This window comes from Cydia amplana, chromosome 18 (assembly GCF_948474715.1).
Source record: "Cydia amplana chromosome 18, ilCydAmpl1.1, whole genome shotgun sequence".
Classification (NCBI taxonomy): Eukaryota; Metazoa; Arthropoda; class Insecta; order Lepidoptera; family Tortricidae; genus Cydia; species Cydia amplana.
In genome coordinates, this window is record NC_086086.1 from 924973 (window position 1) to 948018 (window position 23046).

A 23046-nucleotide genomic window follows, 5' to 3' on the forward strand; every position below is an offset into this window, starting at 1 on the left:
TGATATCGCATAGCTTACATAAATTTAATAGATAGTACCTTTGTTTACTCGAGATTTTAAAATAACCAAGTTGCGGCTTATGAAACAACATCTCTAGAAGATATCCCACACTAATTGACTATCCTCATACAATAGGGCGAAGTACGTATGGTCCCGAAACGAGTTTTAGACATGTCGACCACAAATTCGCACATACTTAAGTGCCATGAAAAAGAAAATGTTTGTTTCACACAATCCAACGGCACACTCATCAAAAAGAAACTTATGTTACCTACACCCGATAAACAAGATACTTTTGAGTGGTGTTCAATGCTCAAAAATTTTTAATGCACTTATAAAACAATGTAAACAATACGGAAAACAAGTATTTTGCTAGACTTAAAAATATGTAGTATTTTTGAATGACAGAGTTTTAAAGCGTGTATTCCCTCAATTTAAAACTATTTAAAGTTGTTGACTAATGCTTAAAGATCTAAGTTCTAATTATGATCTCCTGCACCGTCAAACACTTGAGCTAAATTGTAACTCCGATATTTAGACATAAATACATCAGACATTGAGGATTGTTAAAACATTGGCTATGTTGAATTTGTGTTCATGGCTATGCTTTAGAAATATTGATCAGTACCTACCTACGTTCAGTGCCTTTGAAGCGATCTCGACATTCGAAGGCAACTTTATTTTTAATCCCTTGTTTTGTGCACCTTGCATAGTATGTAACTACACAAGTTATTTTAAACGAAGTGGGATCTAATTAACTACATTTATTTAAATTGGCTCAAGTTCAAGGTATCGTGGTGTAGGAGGGCCACAAGTGATACAGAGGACAAATTCACATAATATACTCCATTGGTTTGAAGAGAAATTAAGACAACAGCGGATATAGAGAAAGAGACATTGGGTCTACGATTTTCAACATACGTCTTGTGAAAAAAAAAACTACTCATTGTAAACTAGTGATTTTGTTTACCTATACTATGATTTAATTTAAGTACATAGTTTTACGTTTATAAAACATATCTTGTACTTTTTAGGTGTGATAAGTTGGAAAATAAAGTACAACAAACTAGTTTACAAAGCAGGATTTGAATTCGGTGATCACTTTCTTGATATCGGTGGTCAAAAAATCCACTGAAACCAAGGAAATCAACACCAGTGATGTTAAAATTAATCGCTTTTTAGCAATTACAGAAATAGTATGAATGATACAGAGGAGATGTAATAATGATGGGTTTACGTACTTTCGAGGATTTCTTAATCACTTGCGTAACGATAAAGACACTAAAACTGTGGGAGAAAATTGCACCACCGATCTCAAAAAAACATAGAACCAAACCCACCGAATGACAGAGAAACATTTAAAAAACTACCTTAGTATACTGTGACTGCACCTCTACTTTATTCAACGGTTAAGGCACAACTAAAGCATACCTTGTTTGAGCCACTGAGTTCCTGGTCTACAACTTTGTAAGTGTACCGACATGGTTTGTAAATTACACCGAAATCAGTCAGTAGCCCGGGACACATCGTAAATTTGGTTTTATTCAATGTGTTGAGCTAACACATTATTTTGATTTATAGAATATGATCAGTTAACTAATACCTTATGCGTGAATACCGATAATAACTTCGATATAATTCCCCATATTGAGTAATAATTTTTTGTTTCAAAAAATCTGGGCGCGGGAACCGCCCACCGAACATCATTTTTCGCATTTGGATATTTTTTTCATGTATTATATAAATAACAAATAATTAGTTTGATAGTGTTCCAGACAGAATATATGCTGAAGATCATGCCTGAATTAATTCAGATTTATTAAACAGTAAATTCAATAACTTTTTGCCCCGGACACGTAATAATGGCCCTCCTGAGAAATGCCCTCAATTAATAAATTAAATCCTCGCATTCTGGGTACAATTCCGCACAGTCATTATGCGTGTTATGTGCCATGTCATATTCCAATATGTCTTCAACCGTTTCTCCTTTTGGCAACCTGGAAATGTATAACAATCGTTGTATTTAAAACATCCAAATTACCAATATCCCACTGCTGGGCACGAGTTTCCTTTTGTAGAGTTTCCCAGTTTTGGAACCGTAAGGCTTGCAGCCGGATTTGAACTTTAGGATACGTCAAATATTACGTCTAGATACGATATGGATTAGATATGTCAGTGTCTAAAGTGACATTAGTCTTCATAATGTAAAATATTGTATCCTTATAGCAAGTAGGTAAGGTACATTATCCGTTATAATAATACTTCATGTTGCTATAAAGGTGGGTGTGTCGGCAGGTGTGTATTGTGATGTGTGTTTTTCAGTAGCGGTAACACTACTGAGCCATTTTTATCTATGAGAGCGTCAATAGATTTGTATTTATGTATGATGATAATGTGAGCTGATCGTTTTATTGTTTAAACGTTTAGAAGCATCATAATTTTTACAAAAATAATATAGAAGAATTTGAAATAGGTAGGTAGTTATTTGTATTTATGTAATATGTATTTTAAATTAATACTATTAATGGAAAATTCATTGTATTTGTGAACTCATGTAATATAAGTCCTGAAGGCTCATTATTCAAAACGTGTCTACAAGAAAACTGTATTTAAATTATAGTTTACCAAACATTTCGCCCTTAAAAATCTTATATATCTTTGTTGCTACATATTAATGCAAGTAAGTATTATCTACAATGCAAAAATAAAACGCTCCCAAAAAGAAAGTTGTTAAACTCCAAAACTCAGCTTACCGTTGTTAAACCGGTTAAAACTCTCGTATAGTTTAAATAAACTTACGTGAACGTTGCCCTGAATAATTCTTGGAGGAAGGTCCCTTGTTCCTCGTCGGTCTTCGCTTTGCCGGCGTCGCATAATAATCTGAACACGCATTCACGGCCTGAATACCCGAATCTGGAAATATTTAAAATTCGGAAGGTTTCCTGAGGACTTATAAGTGTTATACAAGTGTTAATAATACAAGTGTATACACAAGTGTTAAGATTACAAGTGTATACACAAGTGTTAATAATACACACAGAAACAGGAATGATTAAAAGTTGAAAAACCTGCGGCGGTAGCACGGTCGCATTTTTATCTCTTGTCACCATGCCTGTCACGTATGAAAGTGCGAAAGTGACGGGCATAGTGACTGGCGATAAAAATGGAACCATGTTGCGCTCGCTGTACTTATATTTATCATTTAGTCATTGTTTTAAAGGTTTTTGTACTGTGCATATTGTTGACAATATTAACGGACATTTTTGTGAGATACATTGTCAAAAGTCAACCAAACATACATATTATCTTTAAAATATTTTCCTATTGCTTGCATACAAACGTTTGTTAAACTTATCAACCTATACCTATGACGCAAGAAAAATTTGCTGTTAACATATTTTTCAGCCTGTACATTCTTTGGGATTAGCGCTGGTGGCCTAGCCGTAAGAGCGTGCAACTTGCAATCCGGAGGTCGCGGGTTCAAACCCCGGCTCGTAACAATGAGTTTTTCGGAACTTATGGACGAAATATCATTTACCAGTCGCTTTTCGGTGAAGGAAAACATCATGAGGAAACCGGACTAATCCCAATAAGGCCTAGGTTACCTCTGGGTTGGAAGGTCAGATGGCAGTCGCTTTTGTAAAAACTAGTACCTACGCCAATTCCTGGTATTAGTTGCCAAGCGGACCCCAGGTTCCCATGAGCCGTGTAAATGCCGGGACAAACGCGAGGATGATGATGATGACATTATTCGGGATTAGACAGACGATTAAAGTCAAATAGATGGACTTCTAGACGATGGTACATGTTTTGTACGAATTTCCATTGGCCGGTGAAAAATAATGATTAAACTATATAGTACAGCACTTACGACTCAAACAAGGTCTCCAACTTTTTATACAGACTGTGCCTGCCGCTTCTATGGAAATGTGCACTCGCCCCGTCTAACTTCTCGAGATAGCTCCTGGACTTCTGCAATTCATGCATTTTCTTTATGAAAACTTGCTTCTTTATGCTAATATTTTCATCCTCGTTATTTTGAATACTTCGTTTTGCAAACGCCGGATTTATTATAGGTTTTCTGGAAAAATATTTTAAACTTTGGTAAGGTTTCCTTTTAGTTATTGAAAAAGTTACAAGTAAAAGTTTGAGAGGCAAAATTCCAATTTATTAAATTCCAATTGATTATATTGGAATTTAGATAAATGGGGGCAACTGAGTAGTGTAATGCATATATGCTAGTGTAGAGTCGATATTGCTAGAAACCGAGTTGTGGTCTCGTTAAAAACCAGCTCGGCAACCGTTTAATTTTAAATATATTTGTGGGTCAGCTATTTCTTGTTATGTTGTCACGTCAGCCAGTGAATTAGTGAACAAAAGTAGCAGTTTATTAAAAAATTAGTACCTACTTATGTCGACTTTTATGAAAAGAGAATAACAGCCAATCTGGATTTCAAAAATTTCGAAATCTGCGACGATCTGGTATCCAGTTTACGTACAGGTATACAGTTAAATCGTCGAATGCAAAAAAAATTACGTCCTCAAAAAAATTACGTTTTCAGAAAGTGACGTTGTCAGAAAGTGACGTTCCGTCTCCATAAAGTGACACGCCTCGAAAGTGTCGTCCTCAGAACGTGACCTAACTTGAAAGTTACCTTCCAAGGCCCACTTGCACCATTTCACTAACCCGGGGTTAACCGCTTAAACCTGGAGTTACCATGGTTACCAGTACAATTTGATACTTGGTTAACGGTTTAATTGCTTAACCCCGGGTTTGTGGGATGGTGCAAGTGGGCCTAATAAAATGATTTACCTCGCCTAAAAGGTGACAATTTGATAGCTCTTTGTACCTATATGAATCTTACCTCTTATATGGTACTTTCGCTACTAACTTCCCGTCTTCATCTAAGTAGTAAATATGTTTGTTGGTATCTTGTCTCCGTATACTGTACGGTTCCTTCAACTGATTCCTGAAGTAGCCGAATATTGAGGGGTCCGTGGGTAACGTCCATGCTAGGGCAGCCGTGTTGCCGATCCACACGATGTCGCTGAGCTGGATGTAGCCGTGGTTTTGGGTACAGAATACTGAAATATGTTGTTAAATTACTTAGGATACTGTTAAAACATTTGCGCAACAAAACTGTTCTGTAAAAATGATATATAAAAAAATAAAGTTTATTTGACACTTGTTTTCAAATGGTTTGAACTTTGAGTTACATATTAAAATATAAAGAATAACTTATTTTTAACTGTTTTCAGTTTATATTTCATACAGATACACACATGTATACGACTATGTAGACATACGTATATTATACCTACTTATTATTAATTTGAAGAAGTAAAAGTACTTAGTTCATAAATCAATGTTTTAATTTAGGTACCTACTACTAGCGACTTTATTAATTTTATTATACATTTATTTATGTAACTTTTTAATAAATAGAAAAATAATTATTATTTAAAGTATAGAGTTGTCAAATACAGTTAACAAAAATACGTAAAACACACAAACAAATAGCAAGGATATTTAATTACTCAAACGGGTCTACCGCGATATAATTTAATTGTTTTTACCTTTAATTCCGACGTTTCAGCTGAGTTGCACCAGCAGCTGTGGTCACGGAAAGACTCACGTCGTCGAACGTCGGAATTAAAGGTAAAAACAATTAAATTATATCGCGGTAGACCCGTTTGTATAATTAAATATGTGTACAAAACGCGAGAGTTTAAAATGTTAAATAGCAAGGATGATAAAATTAATACCTTAAAACTAAATCTTAAAACCTAAAGGGACTAACTACTTTTACACAAGTAGTACGAGTAAGTGCTTTTTAAATTAATAGTTAAAACAACTGAAATAATACTTAAGCAAAAATGTTTGAACGACCGCTTTAATTAAATAAATATTTACCAAGTTGAAGAGAGCTGCCATCTGGAAATATCAGGTATCTTTTTCTTCTTGATAATATTTTGCTTTCACCCACATCCATTGCTTCTGATATTGAATTATTAAGTGATTCTAACTCAGCAAAAACGGCCAATGGAATCGCTACTAGTAGAAATATATTAATTCTTAATACCATCATTAATTTTGTTAATTATTTTTAGGATAAGTTGCTTTGTTCCAAGTCTAAAAAATATGAAACACAATTTTAATTTAAATACTGATGTGTAGCACCATGGTATCTGGCTTCGACTGAAAGAGCATACGCAGTGTTAGTGTTAGCATAGTTAAAGTACACTTTCAAATTGGTTTAGTCGGAGAACAATTGAGGCTCAAATTGTATATAACGGGTCATTCGTAAGTGACAAAGGCCTAGTTTACATTCTTGCAAATTAATAGCCACTGTGTAAACCTTATCTGTGGAAAACTTTTATTTGCTACTGAGCATAGGTACCACTGCTACTAGAAAAAAATGCGTTGGGTTAGGTTAGGGACATGGAATAACATTTTAGGGTTTCGTACCTCAAAAGTAAAAAATGGAACCCTTATAGGATCACTCGTGTGTCTGTCTGTCTGTCCGTCTGTCAGAGCATATTTTCTCGGAAACTACTGGGCCAATTAAGTTGAAATTTAGTACACATATAAATTAGTGATTTTTTTATAATTTTTAAATACATATGTTAATAGAAGTTGTTTAATAAAATTTTGAAAAAATACAAAAAATAGTTCTTTGAAAACCTATTAGAAATGTGTAGTGAAGCGTGAGTCGGACTTAATGTAACAAGGGTTCCTTGGAATGCGAATCCAACTCGCACTTGGCCGGGTTTTTTTATAAGTGACATCCTGTATAATATTATTAGAGTTCCGCTCGCGACTTCGTTAGCATATTTCGTTAAAAATATTCAATTTACAGGTTGAATTTAGAAAAATCTTATCTTAAGAATTACACACTTATTTTTAAGAAAATAAATATTAAAGTCGTATATTTTTTTTTAATTGCAAAACCAGTTTGTCTTGACTTGTAAATTCTTAAAATTTCTTGTTGTTCCGTTTTTAGTTTACGTAGTACTTATACGATTTTTAATACTTAGGCACAACTGATAAAATTTACCCAATAGTTACTATGCGTCGGTACTAGTGGCATCAGCTGTACAAACGGAAACTTGAGTAGAAAATGGTATATAGGAGATATATATTACAGTGTTATTGAAGTTTAATCTCACGAGTGAGATAATTTAGTTGTTTATTTTGTTCTATACAAACGCATTAAAAAAAAACTACGACAAATAAATATATAGTAAACAAAAAGAAATAGTAAACAAATCTAAAAGTTATATAATAAAAGTTGCCATTTTTTTTAATAGGTTTATTATCAGCATTTATTACATTTGTGTTTGCGGAGTTCGTCTAAAAAAATGCCTGGTTTCTTTGACCAACGCCGCTGGCCACAAACATTTCCAAGGACGTTTTGTAGAGAGGCGAAACACTTGTAGTGTACAGACATTGGGTTTAAATCGCACTTCGTTTTCAAAATCAAATTTGGTGATTAAATACTAAAACGGCCCTTATTAAGGCGAAAGTGGACGACCGCCCCAAAACCGCCTTTTGATACAAATGAAGTCCCCATTTTCCTCTCTGTATTTTAACAATTTGACGTTAACTACAGCTATGTTTTAGGGATTACGAACGTATGGGGAACAAAGCTATTGGACAGTTGACGTCTGAAAAATAGCACGACAAATTGGGCCCACTAGTCGTCATTGAACTCTGGGACCCAAATATCCGTACCTGAGAGGCATAACACTGTAAGTCCATTTTTTGAGATTTTCGGTTTTTTACAGTATCGTACATAATTTCTGATGCTCCATCGATCCATAAAACTATATTTATCGATAATACTACCAATTCCAAGTTTTTCAAATGCATTTTACTGTAAGTGTATAATCCTCTGGGAAACATTTTGATGTAAGTGAAATACAGTAAAATGCTACTAGGTTCATTTTAAGGTATGTCCAGAGAGTTTACGGTTCTGAGTGCACATACACTATAATGTTAGGCATATTGTAAGGCATTTTACTGTATGTCCTGACTAAAACTTAAAATTTCTATATTATAATCAGTTTAAGTTGATTACAATGGTCATTTGCATTTAAACGGACTTGTTAATATTATAAAAATGATATAGCAGTATTTTCAATCTTGTTAAGTACCTTTAATATTACTGTAACTCCTCGAATTTGAAATAAGCTTGGAAGCAGAATACTGTATGTGGGGTAGTTTTTTTAGTTTTATTGAAAAATATATCTTATAAATACAAAATGATAACTTGAAAGTAACACATAATAATGTCTAATATATTTTCTGTTGATTAATTTAAAAAACTGTGACATAAACCTCTTGTGTGTCATTTTATGTTGTTCGAAAATTCTTGTAACACAAATTTTGTCACAAAATCGCTTCTCCTGTAAAATTACTAAAATGGCACTTACAGTGTTATGCCTCTCAGGTACGGATATGACTACGACAAATATAGACTAGGACTGAGTTTAGAGCAATTATTTCATAGCGAATCCCGTGCCGTGATTGGTCGGTTCAAAGACACGGACCAATCACGGCATGGGATTGACTCGAAGATGGAGTATAACTATCGTATAAGTGGCAGAGGGGGTAGCGTTACTATGCTCAGTCTAGAGGATTCTTAGTCTATGACGACAAAGGATGACTCATGTTAGAAAGGGCCGTGTCCGGGCCGGAGCTTCCGGCGCTTACTTTTCTATGACAGATTACCGGTGATCACGTGATGCTTTCCATAGAAAACGCAGCTCCGGCCCGGACACGGCCCGGTCTAACGTGAGTCATTCTCAATCCGTCTACGTTATTTCTCCTACCACACCCTTTCACACACAGCCAACAACTTGTCACTAATTGAAAAAAACGGTATCATTTAGCGGAATGACAAAGCCTTATTATTCTAACAGCGTTTATTTTTGTCAAAGATCCTTGGAGTCAGAGGAGTCATCGCACGTGTACAGCGCGTCGCAGTCCTTGGTCGCTGCGTGCGCTTCATCGTACTCTTCTTCCAAGGCACCCTTAGGTAATCTGGAAAACATATTAAAGTCACGTAAAAAAGTGCTTGGTCCCTTATATCTATATCTTTTATAAAGTTCTGTTCTTGGTTTCTAATTTACGGTTTTGTTTTGATCTAAAAATTACAAAGGCGTGTGTGTCATTTTATAAACGAGAAATCTTACGTGAATATTGACTAGCAATTGTGCAAGTTACAGAATATTCTCAAAATTTCTGGTAGCTTCATGAGAAAATTCTCATGCATGCACTTAGAAAGTTCCCGTGCAGGTTAGGGATTATTACGCCACTCATTGGCGTCTTTTTCAAGTGTCATAGAAATGGAAACTAACTGTAAGAAGGTTTGGCAATAAACGTGAAGAAAGAAATATCGAGTACATTTCAATGGCACTTATCCTTGAAAATTATCTTTGGCAGGCTTATCTTTGAAATTTATCTTTGGCAGGCTTATCTTTGAAAATTATCTTTGGCAGGCTTATCTTTGGCCCCAGGTAAGTGCCCTGTTATAATGCATTGTCGTTCATCCGGGCCTAAAAGATCGTATGACTACTAATATCTAATGAAGCTTACGTGAATATTGTTCTAAGCATCTCTTGTAGGAATGTGCCCTGTTGTGTATATCTCTGGCCAGCCATGCATAGTCTTTGAAGAACGCATTGCCTTCCATCTTGACCTAACCTGTCAAAAGCAACGTTACGATCAAGTCAAGCATACATTATTACAATTTTAACATTAGAAATCTGACTACAACCCAAACCTTAACCAACCAACCAACCAACCTAACCAACTTATCCAACTTAACCGTACCTACTCTTTTGAAAATACAACTAATATCTTCAAAAAATTATATTATTTAGTATTTGATGCACTTACCATTCTACGAAAAAAATTAGAGGTGGGAACTAAAGACAAATTGTTTTTTTTTATTATTGTCTATACTTACGAAAAAGCCTACTAATTCTACTTTTAATTGAAGATAATTATAATAGGCTCTTAAAATTCTTAGTAACAAGCAAAGCTTATTTTGTTGTACCCAGTACTTACGCACTGAAGAAAGTTTCTAGCTTCTCTAGTAAACTCAACCGGCTGCTTCTGTGGAATTCTATGGACCTTTTATCTAGTTGATGTTTCTCTAGATAATTCTTCTTTAGTTGAGTCTCGTGCATTTTCGCTCGATCGATTTTTAACTTTTTTAACTTCTCTTTGTATGTTGATTTGACTTCAATGCTTCTCTTCGTGAATACTGGGTTGATGGGTTTTCTGTGAAAAAAAAAATAGGAGCTTTATAAATGTGAGCTAAATTAAATTTATATACACAATGTTTGCGTCCTGGTAAGGACATTTATTTGTGTGTTTATTACAGATATTTGTGTGATGGATGTTTTTTTAACCGACTTCTTTACCCAGAAGGAGGAGGTTCTGTATTCGGTTGTGGCATAGAGAAATATATTAAGACAAGAGTGCTCACTCCATACATCAGTTAAGACTATTAATTTCAGTATCTACATCTAGCATCGAGTAGCGGAACTATCAGTACTGCTACTTGACAATAGATGTAGCAGTACTGATAGTTCCGCTACACTAGATGCTAGATGCTAATAGTCTTTTTGGTACTAAAACTGATGTATGGAGTGAGCAATCTATGTATCTTTTTCTCTATGGTTGTGGCTATTGTTTTTCTTTATGTGTTATATAAATCGTCGTCTAGTACCCACAGTTCTAGCCTAATTAAGCTTACTGATGGGACTAGGTGGAATTTGGTTTGTGGGCATTTGCCACGCAAGTGCCGCGGTTTGGCCGAACAGAGAAGGGATGAAGGTGGTTGTTTTGAGGCAAAGTAACTACTAAATATTTTAACATAAATTGGCAACCAAAACCTACCTCTTATAAGGCACTTTGGCTATAACCTCCCCCTGTCTGTTCAAGTAGTAGATATTCTTCTGATGGTCATTCCTGCGCTCAGCAACCTTCTCTCCCTTGAACATATGGAAGATGGCAGGGTCCGTGGGCATTGCCCATGCGAAAGCAGCTGTTTGGCCGATCAGGAAGATGTCGGCAATTGGGATGAGGGCGGTTGTTGTGAGGCAGAATACTGGAAATATTAACAGATACAAATTAATTAGAGATATAGATTATGTTATTTGGAAGGGAACTGTTAAAAATATTTTTGTAAACTGAAGAAAATGTACAAAAGAAGAAATGATGAGTCTGGTTTATTATAAACGGATCCATAACATTCTCATTTATAATCAAATAAAGGAACGACTAAGACTTGCAACAAAAAACACAAAATACATTACTGCTCTAGTTTTGCTGTAGAGAACAGAAAATGACAAAAAATCCTCGATTATTGACATTTTCTGCAGCAAGGCAAATGCCAGTAATGCCAGTAATAGCAGTAATCCTGTCGCAATCCAAGTGTTGATAAAAGCCTGACAAACTTTTTTTCTGGAGATGTGTAAGTATTTAAGCAATTTAGATTATTATCTCTAAACTTATACAATTACTAGAGTGGGTAGAACTAGTTTTAATTTAATAAAGACCACTAAAATACTAATAACTGAAAAACATCTGTGGCTTACTGTTTTATAAAACGACATTTTCAGTTAAGCTACTGTTTGTGTTTTGTTTATTATTTTTCCTTCCCATCCAGGTGTTTTACAGTATATATTTTTAACTCGATATTTTAAAACTTGTTAAAATGTAAAGAAAGACCATTTTAAGGTAAGCGTCCACAGTAAAGTTCGACATCGTATGCATCGGACGAATCGCATTGCAAATAGGGGTAATTAATATTGAAATATTACGTAAGAACTACTACTACTTAATAAGCTTGAGCGTATCCAAAATGTCTGCATTCGGTTTATATTTGGGATACGCAAATATGACCATGTCTCCCACTTCCGGTCGCAGCTCAAGTGGCTCCCTATTCGCCTACGTCGTAACTCCCACGTTTTGTCACTTCTGTATTCCATTCTTTTTAACCCCGCAACTCCCCGCTATCTCAAAAACCGTTACAGCTATCTCCGTTCGGTTAGGTCCTCCCAGAATTTTCTTCTTTCTGTCCCGTCATCCTCGTCTAAATTCTATACTAATTCATTCACTTTCCAATCTGTTCGACTATGGAATTCTCTGCCTGCAGACGTAAGGTGCGCCCAGTCTCCTAATTCTTTCAAGAGACTCGTTAAACTTCACTTTTTATCTGCTCCGTAATACTTTTACCTGTTTCCTTTTCCCTATAGCTGGCATATTTACATATTTACATATATATATGTGTGTGTGTCGAAGAGGGAGAGGGGCTAATTGTGTGGGGCTATTGATAGCGGGTGGTGGGCATGGTACCTCGATGTATTACTTCACAGCCAAAATAGTAGGTAGGCTACCGCATGAAATAAATATTCAGACTTGTTAACCATACTAGTGCCTACTATATTTCAGTACTAAATAATCAAAACAACCAATCACTATTCCAAAATGATTTGATTTAAAATAAAAGATCACTTGAAATCGTTCAAATCTTTATTTTACAAAAGTAAGCTTCTAATGGCACATAAGAAATCAAAATAACACTTGGAAATAAACACTTAGCTAAACAGTTAAAGAACGTCAGAATCTATAAGCTTTCAGAATAATCCGTCAGGTATAAGCCTTCAGGAACGTAGCGAATTAGGCACGAGCTTGGCTAACGTCCGATTTCTAGCGCGGTCCGATCAAGAAGAAGGAAGCCAGTTCCAGCGGCGGAGCCAACCGCTCCCGCCTCCAATTCAAGTTGGTAAACTTGCCTGACCAGTCTACCAACATAACGACAAAAATGCCCACTCGTGCCTACGTTCACTCAAGATACACATCTTGACGTTCCAAAGCCTTCTACCTGTCATCTTAGTTCAACAATACGCCAATAGATGGTGGCGTTATTCACTACGCAACTTTATTATTTCGTTACAAGCAAATAATACGTAGCCAAACATTGCTAATCGACTTTATACAGGTGTTTAACTATGAACTGTAACACTGCAATACGTCCTTCTGGTGTCTCGCTCCGACATATATATATATGTGTGTGTGTGTGTGTGTGTGTATGTATATGTATCTTATCTTATTTTATTTTTATTTGTGTTATACTGTTTTGTATTGTGTTTTTCTGTGCTAAAATTCTTATATTGAATATGAAACACCTACTGACATGACATAAATTTATTAATTTCCGCTACCTAAAGGTTGTCTGGAAGAGATCGCTTGTTAGCGATAAGACCGCCTGTTGTTTAACCTCTTCTTCCTGTATTATCCGTATTGTTTTCTGTAATGAGGTGTGCAATAAAGAGTATTTGTATTGTATTGTATTGTAAGAATCTAAACGACACATTAATACACATTGGGTTTGTTTTAATTTTGAGTATACGATGGTATTTATTCATTCAGACAAGTGAAAATCACGATAACATGATGCAGATTCTAAGAAATGGAGTAAGGAGGGAGAAAACGGGAGTGTCACTGTAGTGTCAATCAGTGGCGTAGTTAGACGTGGGCGAAGTGGGCCGTCGCCCACGGCCTCGGGCCCCAAGAGGGACCTCGCGCGAGGCCCCTTCGGGCACAGTGAAAGAAAAGGGCCTCGCAGATGCGACTTAGCCCACGGTTAGATTAGTTCACGCAACGCCACTACTGTCAATTACAAGTGACAGCCTACGAACTGTGGCGTGGTCACGCGCTCACGTGGGCTGATACAAATGGATCGCCAATCCGCATGACCGTATGTCGTCATCCGCAAGAAGTTGCTCCGTGAATGCTGAAGAATATATACGACGCCGATGCGTTCACTGCGAGCGATACGTGGCTGTGGACGCCAACCTTAATTTTCACGAAGATAAAACTTATAGTATGCCGCGGCAACCGGACGTAAGTGTGTTAAATAAATGGGCGTCATAAAATATTGTCGCCATTCTTACCCAACTGGAATGAACTGCCTTCAGGAAACAGAAGATACCTTTTACTTCTTGACAATACCCTTGGTTCCTCACTTTCACAAGTTTCGTTTGTTATGCATCCGACACACTCAAGTAAAAAAACAATCACAACAATTTTCACACCAACATCCATGATTGGATTAGAAATTAACTTTAAGGAAATACATTTTCATTTTTACAGTAACTCGCTGGTTGTAAAATGTGACATAGACTGCCCCCTTCTTCCAGAGCTGAGCAAAGTGTATAAATGAGGCCCAAATTAACAAGTTTAGTGTCAACGCATTTACAGTTACTCTCGTGTTGAAATTCGAACTGTACCGCCATTAACACAGTGCATTGACCATTAGGAAGCCTTATTCCACTGAGATAAGGTATATCAGGGGTTAGTCACGTGTGTTGTGGTTAGTTACTTGGTTTGCAGACAAAAAAGGAAAAACACGACTCCGCCGCGTGGGTGGCGCAATGAATGAAACGCTCGGAATGTTGAATTGTATATATTGCAATACGAAATCAATATAATCATAACAAAAACAATATAAACTTCTAAATCTTCAACAGTCAAACTAAGATAGATGCGGTCTCGACGCTGTGTATCATGTAGAAATGACAATAATAACATTGGTACCTAGTTAGTTATTAAATACTTTGTTACATTCGAAATATTCGAATCATAGCTTTATCAATAGTAACTGTTACTTTTAATTTATCTTTATTACTTTTTTCTAATTATGTAACAATCACATACCCGTAGTAGTGAAATATTACGCTTAAACATTATGATATTTTACCTACAACATTTAAATTTAAGCATTTTAATTACGATTTTCAGTTTAGTTCGGTGTGTTTAAGAGTGGTTAAAAAACCCATATTTTTCTATCCTAAATAGTTGAGCAAATATTCACATTTACAAAATGTACAGAGGTAGATTAGGCTATTACTAATAGGCTAATACTGCAATCCGAATGGTAACTTGAACCTAAACTACCAAACTAACATAATCGTACATATGTTATCATCTATCACTATTTAACCCTTCTTTGGAGGATGGAACAGGTAGCTACACAGTACACATGAAAACATACGATCACTACAGGTGATGGTCCTTAAGTTACCCTTTAAATATGTACTTAAATTTTAAAATACGTAATAAGTTTTTTTATGTCAACCCATAAAAAAAACTTGGCTGCGCTTAGGTATTCTGATAATTATATTTCTTCTCTTCACTTTAAAAAATATTTTTTTTCTTTATTTTAGTAAAACATTTTTGATGTCAAACAATATAATAATCTTCCATGTCTTATCCGACAACGGCGACCCTTACAATTTTCTCTGATGAGCACGTATATGGCTCCAAAACCGAACTTCGTTTTAAATATCCGATCGCACTATGCACAATAAAGCTGCCATTGGTCATTATATGTGTATGCGTAAGAGGGCTTAGGTCGAGACTTCCATTGAATGCGTTTTTGGTCCAGGTGTTCAACAATGATATGTTAAATAATAGGTACAATGTAGCTCAGTTATCAGTTTTGTTGGCATAATTGTACATCACGTCTAAAAAATATATTTATACAATCTCCAATGAGAATCAATATTCCTTTTTCGATTTTGAAAGATGTTCGGTTGAAAACTTCGAGCACTCGAGCATGCAATAATGGGAGTCGAGGGTTTATTGAGGGGTAATTCAGATTCCATTCACATGCATCCATTACCACATGAATACCAGCAGCTAACTAAAAAAATATTAATTCAAATCGGCCTCTGTTCATCAATAGCCAAGTGTCGAAGAAAAAGTCTGATCTGATGTCGCGATATCATCACAGTCCGGATACAGCTCTGCGCAGGATTCGGTTGCGGAATGCGCTTTGTCGTACTCTTCCAAATCGAAGGAATCCTCGCCTTTTGGTAAACTGTAAACAAACATAACATACCCCTTATATATTTATCTATAGACAGCATTTGCATAATACCAGCCCAGCCCAAACATTGTAGTTAAGGGCCTTGATAGGACAATGTTTTTAGAAACATATTATATAGTGACCATGCGTGTTGGAGGGTCTGCCATCTAGTGGCTTAAATCTACATAGAAATTAAAGCTTGACATAATGCTTCGCGCCAATGAATAGGGGGCTTCTGCAGTGCTGCCGTCTACATTTCATGCACGCTCCCGTTAACGCTTATGCTTTGTTATGTTACCTTATTATTTCATCTGTCCTACCACAAATATCAGGCGTGACAGCTTTTGGAAAACTTATTGTAGGTACCTACCGTATTCTACATTATACAATTCAAACTATTTTTCAATGGCTGTTACAGCTGTTAGTCGTTGTTGATTTGATATTTTGCAAACTCTTACGGCCGTTAATCGAGCAACATGATATTTTTTGTATTGTTCTCGACTTGAATAAAACAAAGAAATGTAAACCATCTCTGAAAAGTAAAAATAGGTACACTTACGTAAAAACGGCTCTCATGATTTCTTCTAAGAACGATCCTTGGGGATCGTGCTGTGTTTGGCCAAAATGACACAAGGTTCTCAGCACACAGTCTTTTCCGCTGCTGCCAATGCTGAAACATAAATAAAATTGTATCTTATAATAAACTGGATATCTACTTAAGGGGCCCACTGATTATTAGTCCGGCGGACGACATCACCCTGTCAGTTAGAATAAAAAGTTGACAATTTCGAACAACTGACAGGCTCGTCCTGTGGCGGACTGATAATCAGTGGACTCCTTTAAGCTTGTATGGTCACTCTAGCAAAATCTTAGTATAACACTGCCGAAAAACACACTAATAAACATTTTTGGTACGAAGTAAGTCTAAGGTTATTGTTAATTCGTTAAATATAATTGGCTAAAGTCAGATATGATGAAGTAAACTTGATTAAGTTATTCCAAAATAAAAGGCCCGAAAGGGAAAGTTAGTTTTATTCTCACACAACACAACACAAGCCTTCTTGAGCTTACTGTGGGACTTAGTCAATCTGTGTAAGAATATCCTATAATATTTATTTATTTATTTATTCTTTATTGTCAGATTTGTTATTAAAAGAAAATATATTTTTGTTATATTTTTTTCATAACACAAATTGATGATAAATATGCGAATATCATTTGTAAATTTCAATTTAATGTCGTAAGAGAACGTACGCTTGATCCATGCATACATGTTACTAACTCCCATCAACACCTCTCAAATAATTCCAAAAAAATCTAACCAGACAAAACTTACGCCTGCAACACCGTCTCGATTTTCGGATAAAGCGAAGCGCGGGCGGTCCGGTGAAACTCTGCACTTCGCCCGTCCATGCTTTTCAGAAACCTCCGTTTGTGTTGCGAGGCGTGCATCAGTTTCCTGTCGGCATTTTTGCGGAGGCTTCGTTTCGCCATCGCTGGGTTTATGAGGGGCTTCCTGAAAGGTATTAGCTAAGTAAGCGGTTAGGCGCTTTGAAATTGGGGCGAACAACGGTGCTGAAATGGATTCCTAATTGATTTTAGTATAATTAATGCTTATTTTTCTTATATATTCGATGCAGTGATTCGCATTAAATTTTTCAAAAGTTTTAGACCCAGTAGTTTCGGAGATTGGACAGACACACAGACGCACGAGTGATCCTATAAGGGTTCCGTTTTTTCGTTTTGAAGTATGGAACCCTAAAAACTGCTTACCTATGGTACTGCTTCCCCCATAACACCTTTCCTTTATCATCAGTGAAGTATATCATCTTCGTGTCAACCCTTCGATGGAGGGGATCAGCCCTATGGTCATAAGGTGAGTAGGGATCCTGTGGCAACTCGTAAGCCAGCGCCGCCGTGTAGCCGAATTGAAAGATGTCGCCGATGTCGAAGATCGTTGGGAACGAAAGGCAGAACACTGGAATTAGAAAAAACATCATTAATTTAAAATAACGATTTTTTTTACTGTCTGTTAAAAACATAGGTACACGTGAGATATTTGCAATTTTTCGAACAAAAACTTTTTAGAGATCAGTTTATTGGGTATTTTTAACTGGGAATCGTTACGTAGCGCTTTTGATACTAACAATAAAAAAGTCCGCACTTTTCCTTTTCAGTTCGTCGCGTTTTGGTATGAACTTTTTTTGTTATTTGTACCTACATGTGTGACGTATTCGCAACTGAATTGTGTTTAAACAATAAAATCCGATCAAAAACATTACATGTAAAAAGGTGCAAGTCTCGCAACGCTTTTACTACAAAAAAGTTTTGAGATGTAATGTGAAACCAAGTCGGTTATTTTAATCAGTGCCAGGGGGTGTTAAAACCGTATCAATAAGATATCTTTAATTTGTAATATGTATAATGACTTACCCATCGCACGGCTGCATAATGTCAAAAGGATCATTGTCACCTATTAAAAATAATTCTAATTGAACATAACACTAGCGCTAATTGCAGTTTGAGCATTACACATATTTACGAGTACGGTACGAGTAAAGCATTATGTGCGATTGCCAAGTCATTATATGTATTACAAATTAAAGATATCTTATTGATACGGTTTTAACACTCCCTGGCACTGATTAAAATAACCGACTTGTTTTCACATTACATCTCAAAACTTTTTTGTAGTAAAAGCGTTGCGAGACTTGCACCTTTTTACATGTAATGTTTTTGATCGGATCTCATCTCTTTTTGTAGGCAGTCTTTCTTTTCAGGTACTTATACCCACACTATGTATACACATATCATAACTAAACATATCTTCATTCATACTCACATCGTACATCGTAGTGTACCTTTACTTTACCTACTATTTGTAGGAACTGCAACAGTAACTTTGTAATATCATATATTTATATGGGATTACAAACTTACTTATGCAGTTCTTAGATCTTTAAAAAGTGACTGATATTGCAATATTTTTAGGTTTTCCCTTTATGTGGCCATTAAACCCTAACTCTGTACCAAATTTCAGCTCTCTGAGTTTATGGGAAGTACTAGTCCTATTCTGATGATCATGAGTGAGTGAGTGAGTGTCATAAATGCGAAACTTTGCTTTCACTTAATTTCGGAACTAAATGACCTACAGACTTGAAATTTTGGATTTTAAGTATGTGATTATAGCTTACTGGATGACGAAAATTTCTGCGTTCTGGTCTTATGCAGAGGTTCTCAAATAGGGGCCTGAAAATGGAAATGGTTCCAGTAAAGCGTACCATCGTACGGCAGTGTTTGCTTCGCGCTCGACTTGGCGGGGGCACTGCCGTGCCCCCAGATATCCCTCTTTTTTATTGCTGATACAGCAAATCATTCTGACTGAGAATAAACCAATAAAAGTTGTGTGGACAAATTTGGAAGTCCCGCTATTATGACGTCACTGGAAAACGTTACTCGCCATGCGATAAACTGGTGATAAACAGCCATATTAGAACTTTAAGATACGTCAAATATTAGATATCTATTAGACATCACCAAGGTATGTCAGTGTCAAACAAGTGTCAAAAGTGACAATTCTTCAAACAAAATCGTCACTTTTGACACTCGTTTGACACTGACATATCTTGGTGATGTCTAATAGATATCTAGTTCAAAATCCGAATCGGGCCGAAAATTAGACACGATGCTGCTTTCATTTACTGTTAGGTATATGAATTCGCTAAGTAACAGTAACATCACAAATATGATGTCTAGAGTTTTCGCGCGTAAACTTCGATTTGGAATTGAAAAGCGTTCCTATGCATTTATATCAGAGCCCGTACCATGGGTCACTGACACTGTCAAAACTGACATTTACGCTATCGAGAACGTAATTTACTTTCTATATGTCACCGTATAATTGTAAACACTCGTCAGATTATAATCTCGCTAGTTACATTATAAACTGACGGTAGGGAGATTATAATCTAACCTAACCTACGTTAGATTATAAACTAACGGGTTCACAATCTTACGGTGACTACATCTCGTTTCCACTAATATGCGAGTACGAGCGAGATGTATAGAAAGTAAATTACGTTCTCGACGGCGTTTATGTCAGTGACAAACTGATGGTAGCCGTACAGGTATATATTTATCATCAGTCTGCTGTTTATTTCTACATTTAATCTTTTTAATGCCTTAAGTTTTTTTATAAACTGTTTAATTATAAGTTTTGTATTATTCATATACAACTTATAATTAAACAGTTTACAGGAATCCTCGCCAAACTGTGAAGTTTGATGGCAAGAGGCACTCACGCTCATTGTTTAAGAAAAGCAAAAGCAAAAAAACTATACCTCTTGTTCATTCAATAAAACAATGGAAACTTAGGAAGGTACACTCAAGATAATCAGTGCTGGAAAGTATTGGGTAATACGCAAATGTCACTCATACCTACTACTTTCAGTTAAGGGTTATTGTTACGAACTAACAAAATAAATATAAAATTATACGAAGCCTGCGCTGTGGATCTGAAGGTACCTATGCTGTTATTATTATGTTGGTTTAAATTATACTTGAAAGTACACTCTAATAGTACATTATTGTCGAGGTTCGGAAGTAGCTACTTGCAGGCTGAGGATTCGTTTTAAACGGACGACCTTCCAGCCGAGTCATATATAGTGCTTTTCTCAAAAATGGTGCAAGAAATAGAAATATTTTACAGAAGCAACGTTCTAATTTTCACAGAATAAAGTAAAACCATTAAAAAGATTTGCTTGCCGCCTTCAAAAAAAAAGACGTGTATTTTCTGCTGAAAATACGCCAACGTATTTGAGACACCTAAATAGTCGCGGTACCAACATTATAATATAATAAGTGCTGATCATCTGTTTGGCTGTTTAATGGACCTATGCCTTCATTTGATATGGCCATTTGATTTGGAACTCGTTAAATAATGGAATTTATATGCAACATTGCAGTCCCGAAATCGAGACTGCAATGTTTTTAACTTTTTAATTTTTTGAATGTCCATAAACTACGCACTTCGCGACCAAAAAATAGGTAAAAAATAAAAACCGGCAACGTCCACTTTGCCGTCCATTTTTGAGAAAAGGTAACTTTGACAGCCAAACGTACTTTATAACCCTTCTAAGCGTTGTCGGCGCTATTGTAGTATTCTTTGTTTTATTTTCTTATTTTAAGATGCGGTAATAAAGAGTATTGGAATTAATTATTTTGTGGCTCTAGTGATAGGAGGTACAAGTCACGCTCAGCTCGGGTGAAAAAGGGTATAAGTTCCATATAACACTTGTGGATCATTTAATTTAAAGTTGTCTCCTACACTTTTTTATTTAATTTGTGAATTTCTATGTTATTTCTACTCAGAATCACGAGCTCTTTCTATTGGAGAAAAAAAGTGTCCCAAAGTTTTTTTCCCATTCCGTTACCATTTTTCATAGACTTTGTATGGCGGTCACGGAATGTATGGAAATTTTGAGACACTTTTTTTCTCCTATTAGGATCTAAAGAGCTCATCATTCTGAGTAATAACATAAAAAATCCCAACTTTGGAAAAAAGTGTAGGGGACAACTTTAAATTAAGTATAATGGCCCTTGTACCCTTTTTCATCTCGTCGAGACTTTTTTTCACTGAAGTCTTTATTCATATATCAGAAGTAGATGACATAATTCAATTACGTACCAAGTTGCAACGAACTTCCTTCTGGATACACCAAAAACCGCTTTCTCCTCGACAGCACTTTCGATTCACTAAAGTTATCTACTTCTAATGCACTATAATTATAGCTTTCACTAACAACTGCACTGAATAACATACTTAGTAAAATATATATCGACGCCATGGTTACAGCTAAAACAGACACAAAAGTATAGGTTGAAAAAAGAAGTGAGTATAGAAGTAGCCGTGGTTGTCTCGAACGTAATGTCACGATACGCAAACATGAATGACCGTTACGTGCTATCTACAGGATGGTTGTATTTGGAAATAATGTAATAGCAAGTAGCCATAAGTATTCGGGATAACGTACCCATTTTACTGTGTAAAATTAAATTTTGCATCATCAGAAATGATGAAAACTTGTAAATTGCTTTATTTTATGTCTAAAAATCATTTAGGAAACGGTAAATTGATTACTGCATGGTACCTGTGTATGACAGGTTCTTGATTTTCAGGTATTATAATTAAAAAACCTGCCAAGTGCGTGTCGGACCACGCATAATGGAGGCCTTCCGTACCTACATAAAATACAAAAAGCTGTACAAGCAAATGAGCGTAACTTCGCGGCACTTATTACGATTGGCGCTATTTTCTATACCGGAAACATTAACGTCAAATGACGTATTGACGTATGTACGTCACACTTTGCGGTTTTCATTAGCAATCATTTTTATTTTTCACAGGTACGAATTTGTCTTTTTTTATCACCTCGGCTGGGTGACCTGTGGTGGGACGAGGCGAGGCGGCGATCACAAATCAGTGTATATTGAGCAAGATTCAGGCCAATTCGATCGTACACTGACATCACAATATCTAAATGATGTCATTTACTTATCGCGCGTTTCGCTCGTACTTGTCCGCACATGTATTGGCGCAAGCGAGACGCACGATGATGATGAAGCATTTCTTCATTATTGACCTCTTGCGCAGTGACAAATCAGCAATCGTTCGTAAGTTGAAACTTCTTTCGTAATAATGGTAATTGTTGTGATCTTATTAGCTAGTTTATTTCGACGTAAATAATATATGGAGGAGACAATAAGAGTTACATAAAAAATATATATAGGTATTGTAAGGGTAAAAACACCAGAGCACCATTTTAAACAATATTTATTAGGGAATCACAATAATAATCAGAGTTTTGGACTTAGGTAATACGCGACGCCGATCACGCGCAAAAACCGATCTCTAGATGACAGCCGTCATAATGCTGCTCCATTCCCGGCTCTCGTAGTGATGTCAAGACCGCTGTTTTACGATGCCGCCTTTTAGCTCGGCCATCGCCTGACCCGACCAGCGCCCCGCAGGTCACTGTCATCAGTGCAGCCATTGAAGTCTGCCACAGCCAACGCAGTCGCAGCAAGCTGGGTCTTCACCAGGTGGATGTAGCCTCCACCAGTTCAATATTCTGCGAATTGAACAAGCACCTTTTAC

At 36.2% G+C, this 23046-nt stretch overlaps 3 protein-coding genes across 3 annotated transcripts; all 3 read right to left on the minus strand.

The window, feature by feature from the left end:
- Window positions 1-1888: 1888 nt before the first annotated feature.
- Window positions 1889-4172, minus strand: LOC134656523 (uncharacterized). Its single transcript, XM_063512083.1, has 3 exons — window positions 3872-4172; window positions 2800-2913; window positions 1889-1997 (listed from the first exon to the last, which is right to left on the minus strand). Exons 1-3 carry the CDS (start codon window positions 3985-3987, stop codon window positions 1889-1891), a joined length of 339 nt encoding a protein of 112 aa, XP_063368153.1. The 5' UTR covers window positions 3988-4172.
- A 689-nt stretch (window positions 4173-4861) lies between these two features.
- LOC134656524 (uncharacterized) lies at window positions 4862-6044 on the minus strand. The gene is made up of 2 exons (XM_063512085.1): window positions 5915-6044; window positions 4862-5085 (listed from the first exon to the last, which is right to left on the minus strand). The coding sequence occupies exons 1-2, from the start codon at window positions 5991-5993 to the stop codon at window positions 4862-4864; spliced, it is 303 nt and encodes a 100-aa protein (XP_063368155.1). The 5' UTR covers window positions 5994-6044.
- A 2893-nt stretch (window positions 6045-8937) lies between these two features.
- LOC134656525 (uncharacterized) lies at window positions 8938-21754 on the minus strand. Its single transcript, XM_063512086.1, has 8 exons — window positions 21577-21754; window positions 17664-17868; window positions 17227-17406; window positions 16450-16560; window positions 15769-15902; window positions 10913-11123; window positions 10076-10291; window positions 8938-9046 (listed from the first exon to the last, which is right to left on the minus strand). The coding sequence occupies exons 1-8, from the start codon at window positions 21734-21736 to the stop codon at window positions 8938-8940; spliced, it is 1326 nt and encodes a 441-aa protein (XP_063368156.1). The 5' UTR covers window positions 21737-21754.
- Between the last annotated feature and the right edge of the window lie 1292 nt (window positions 21755-23046).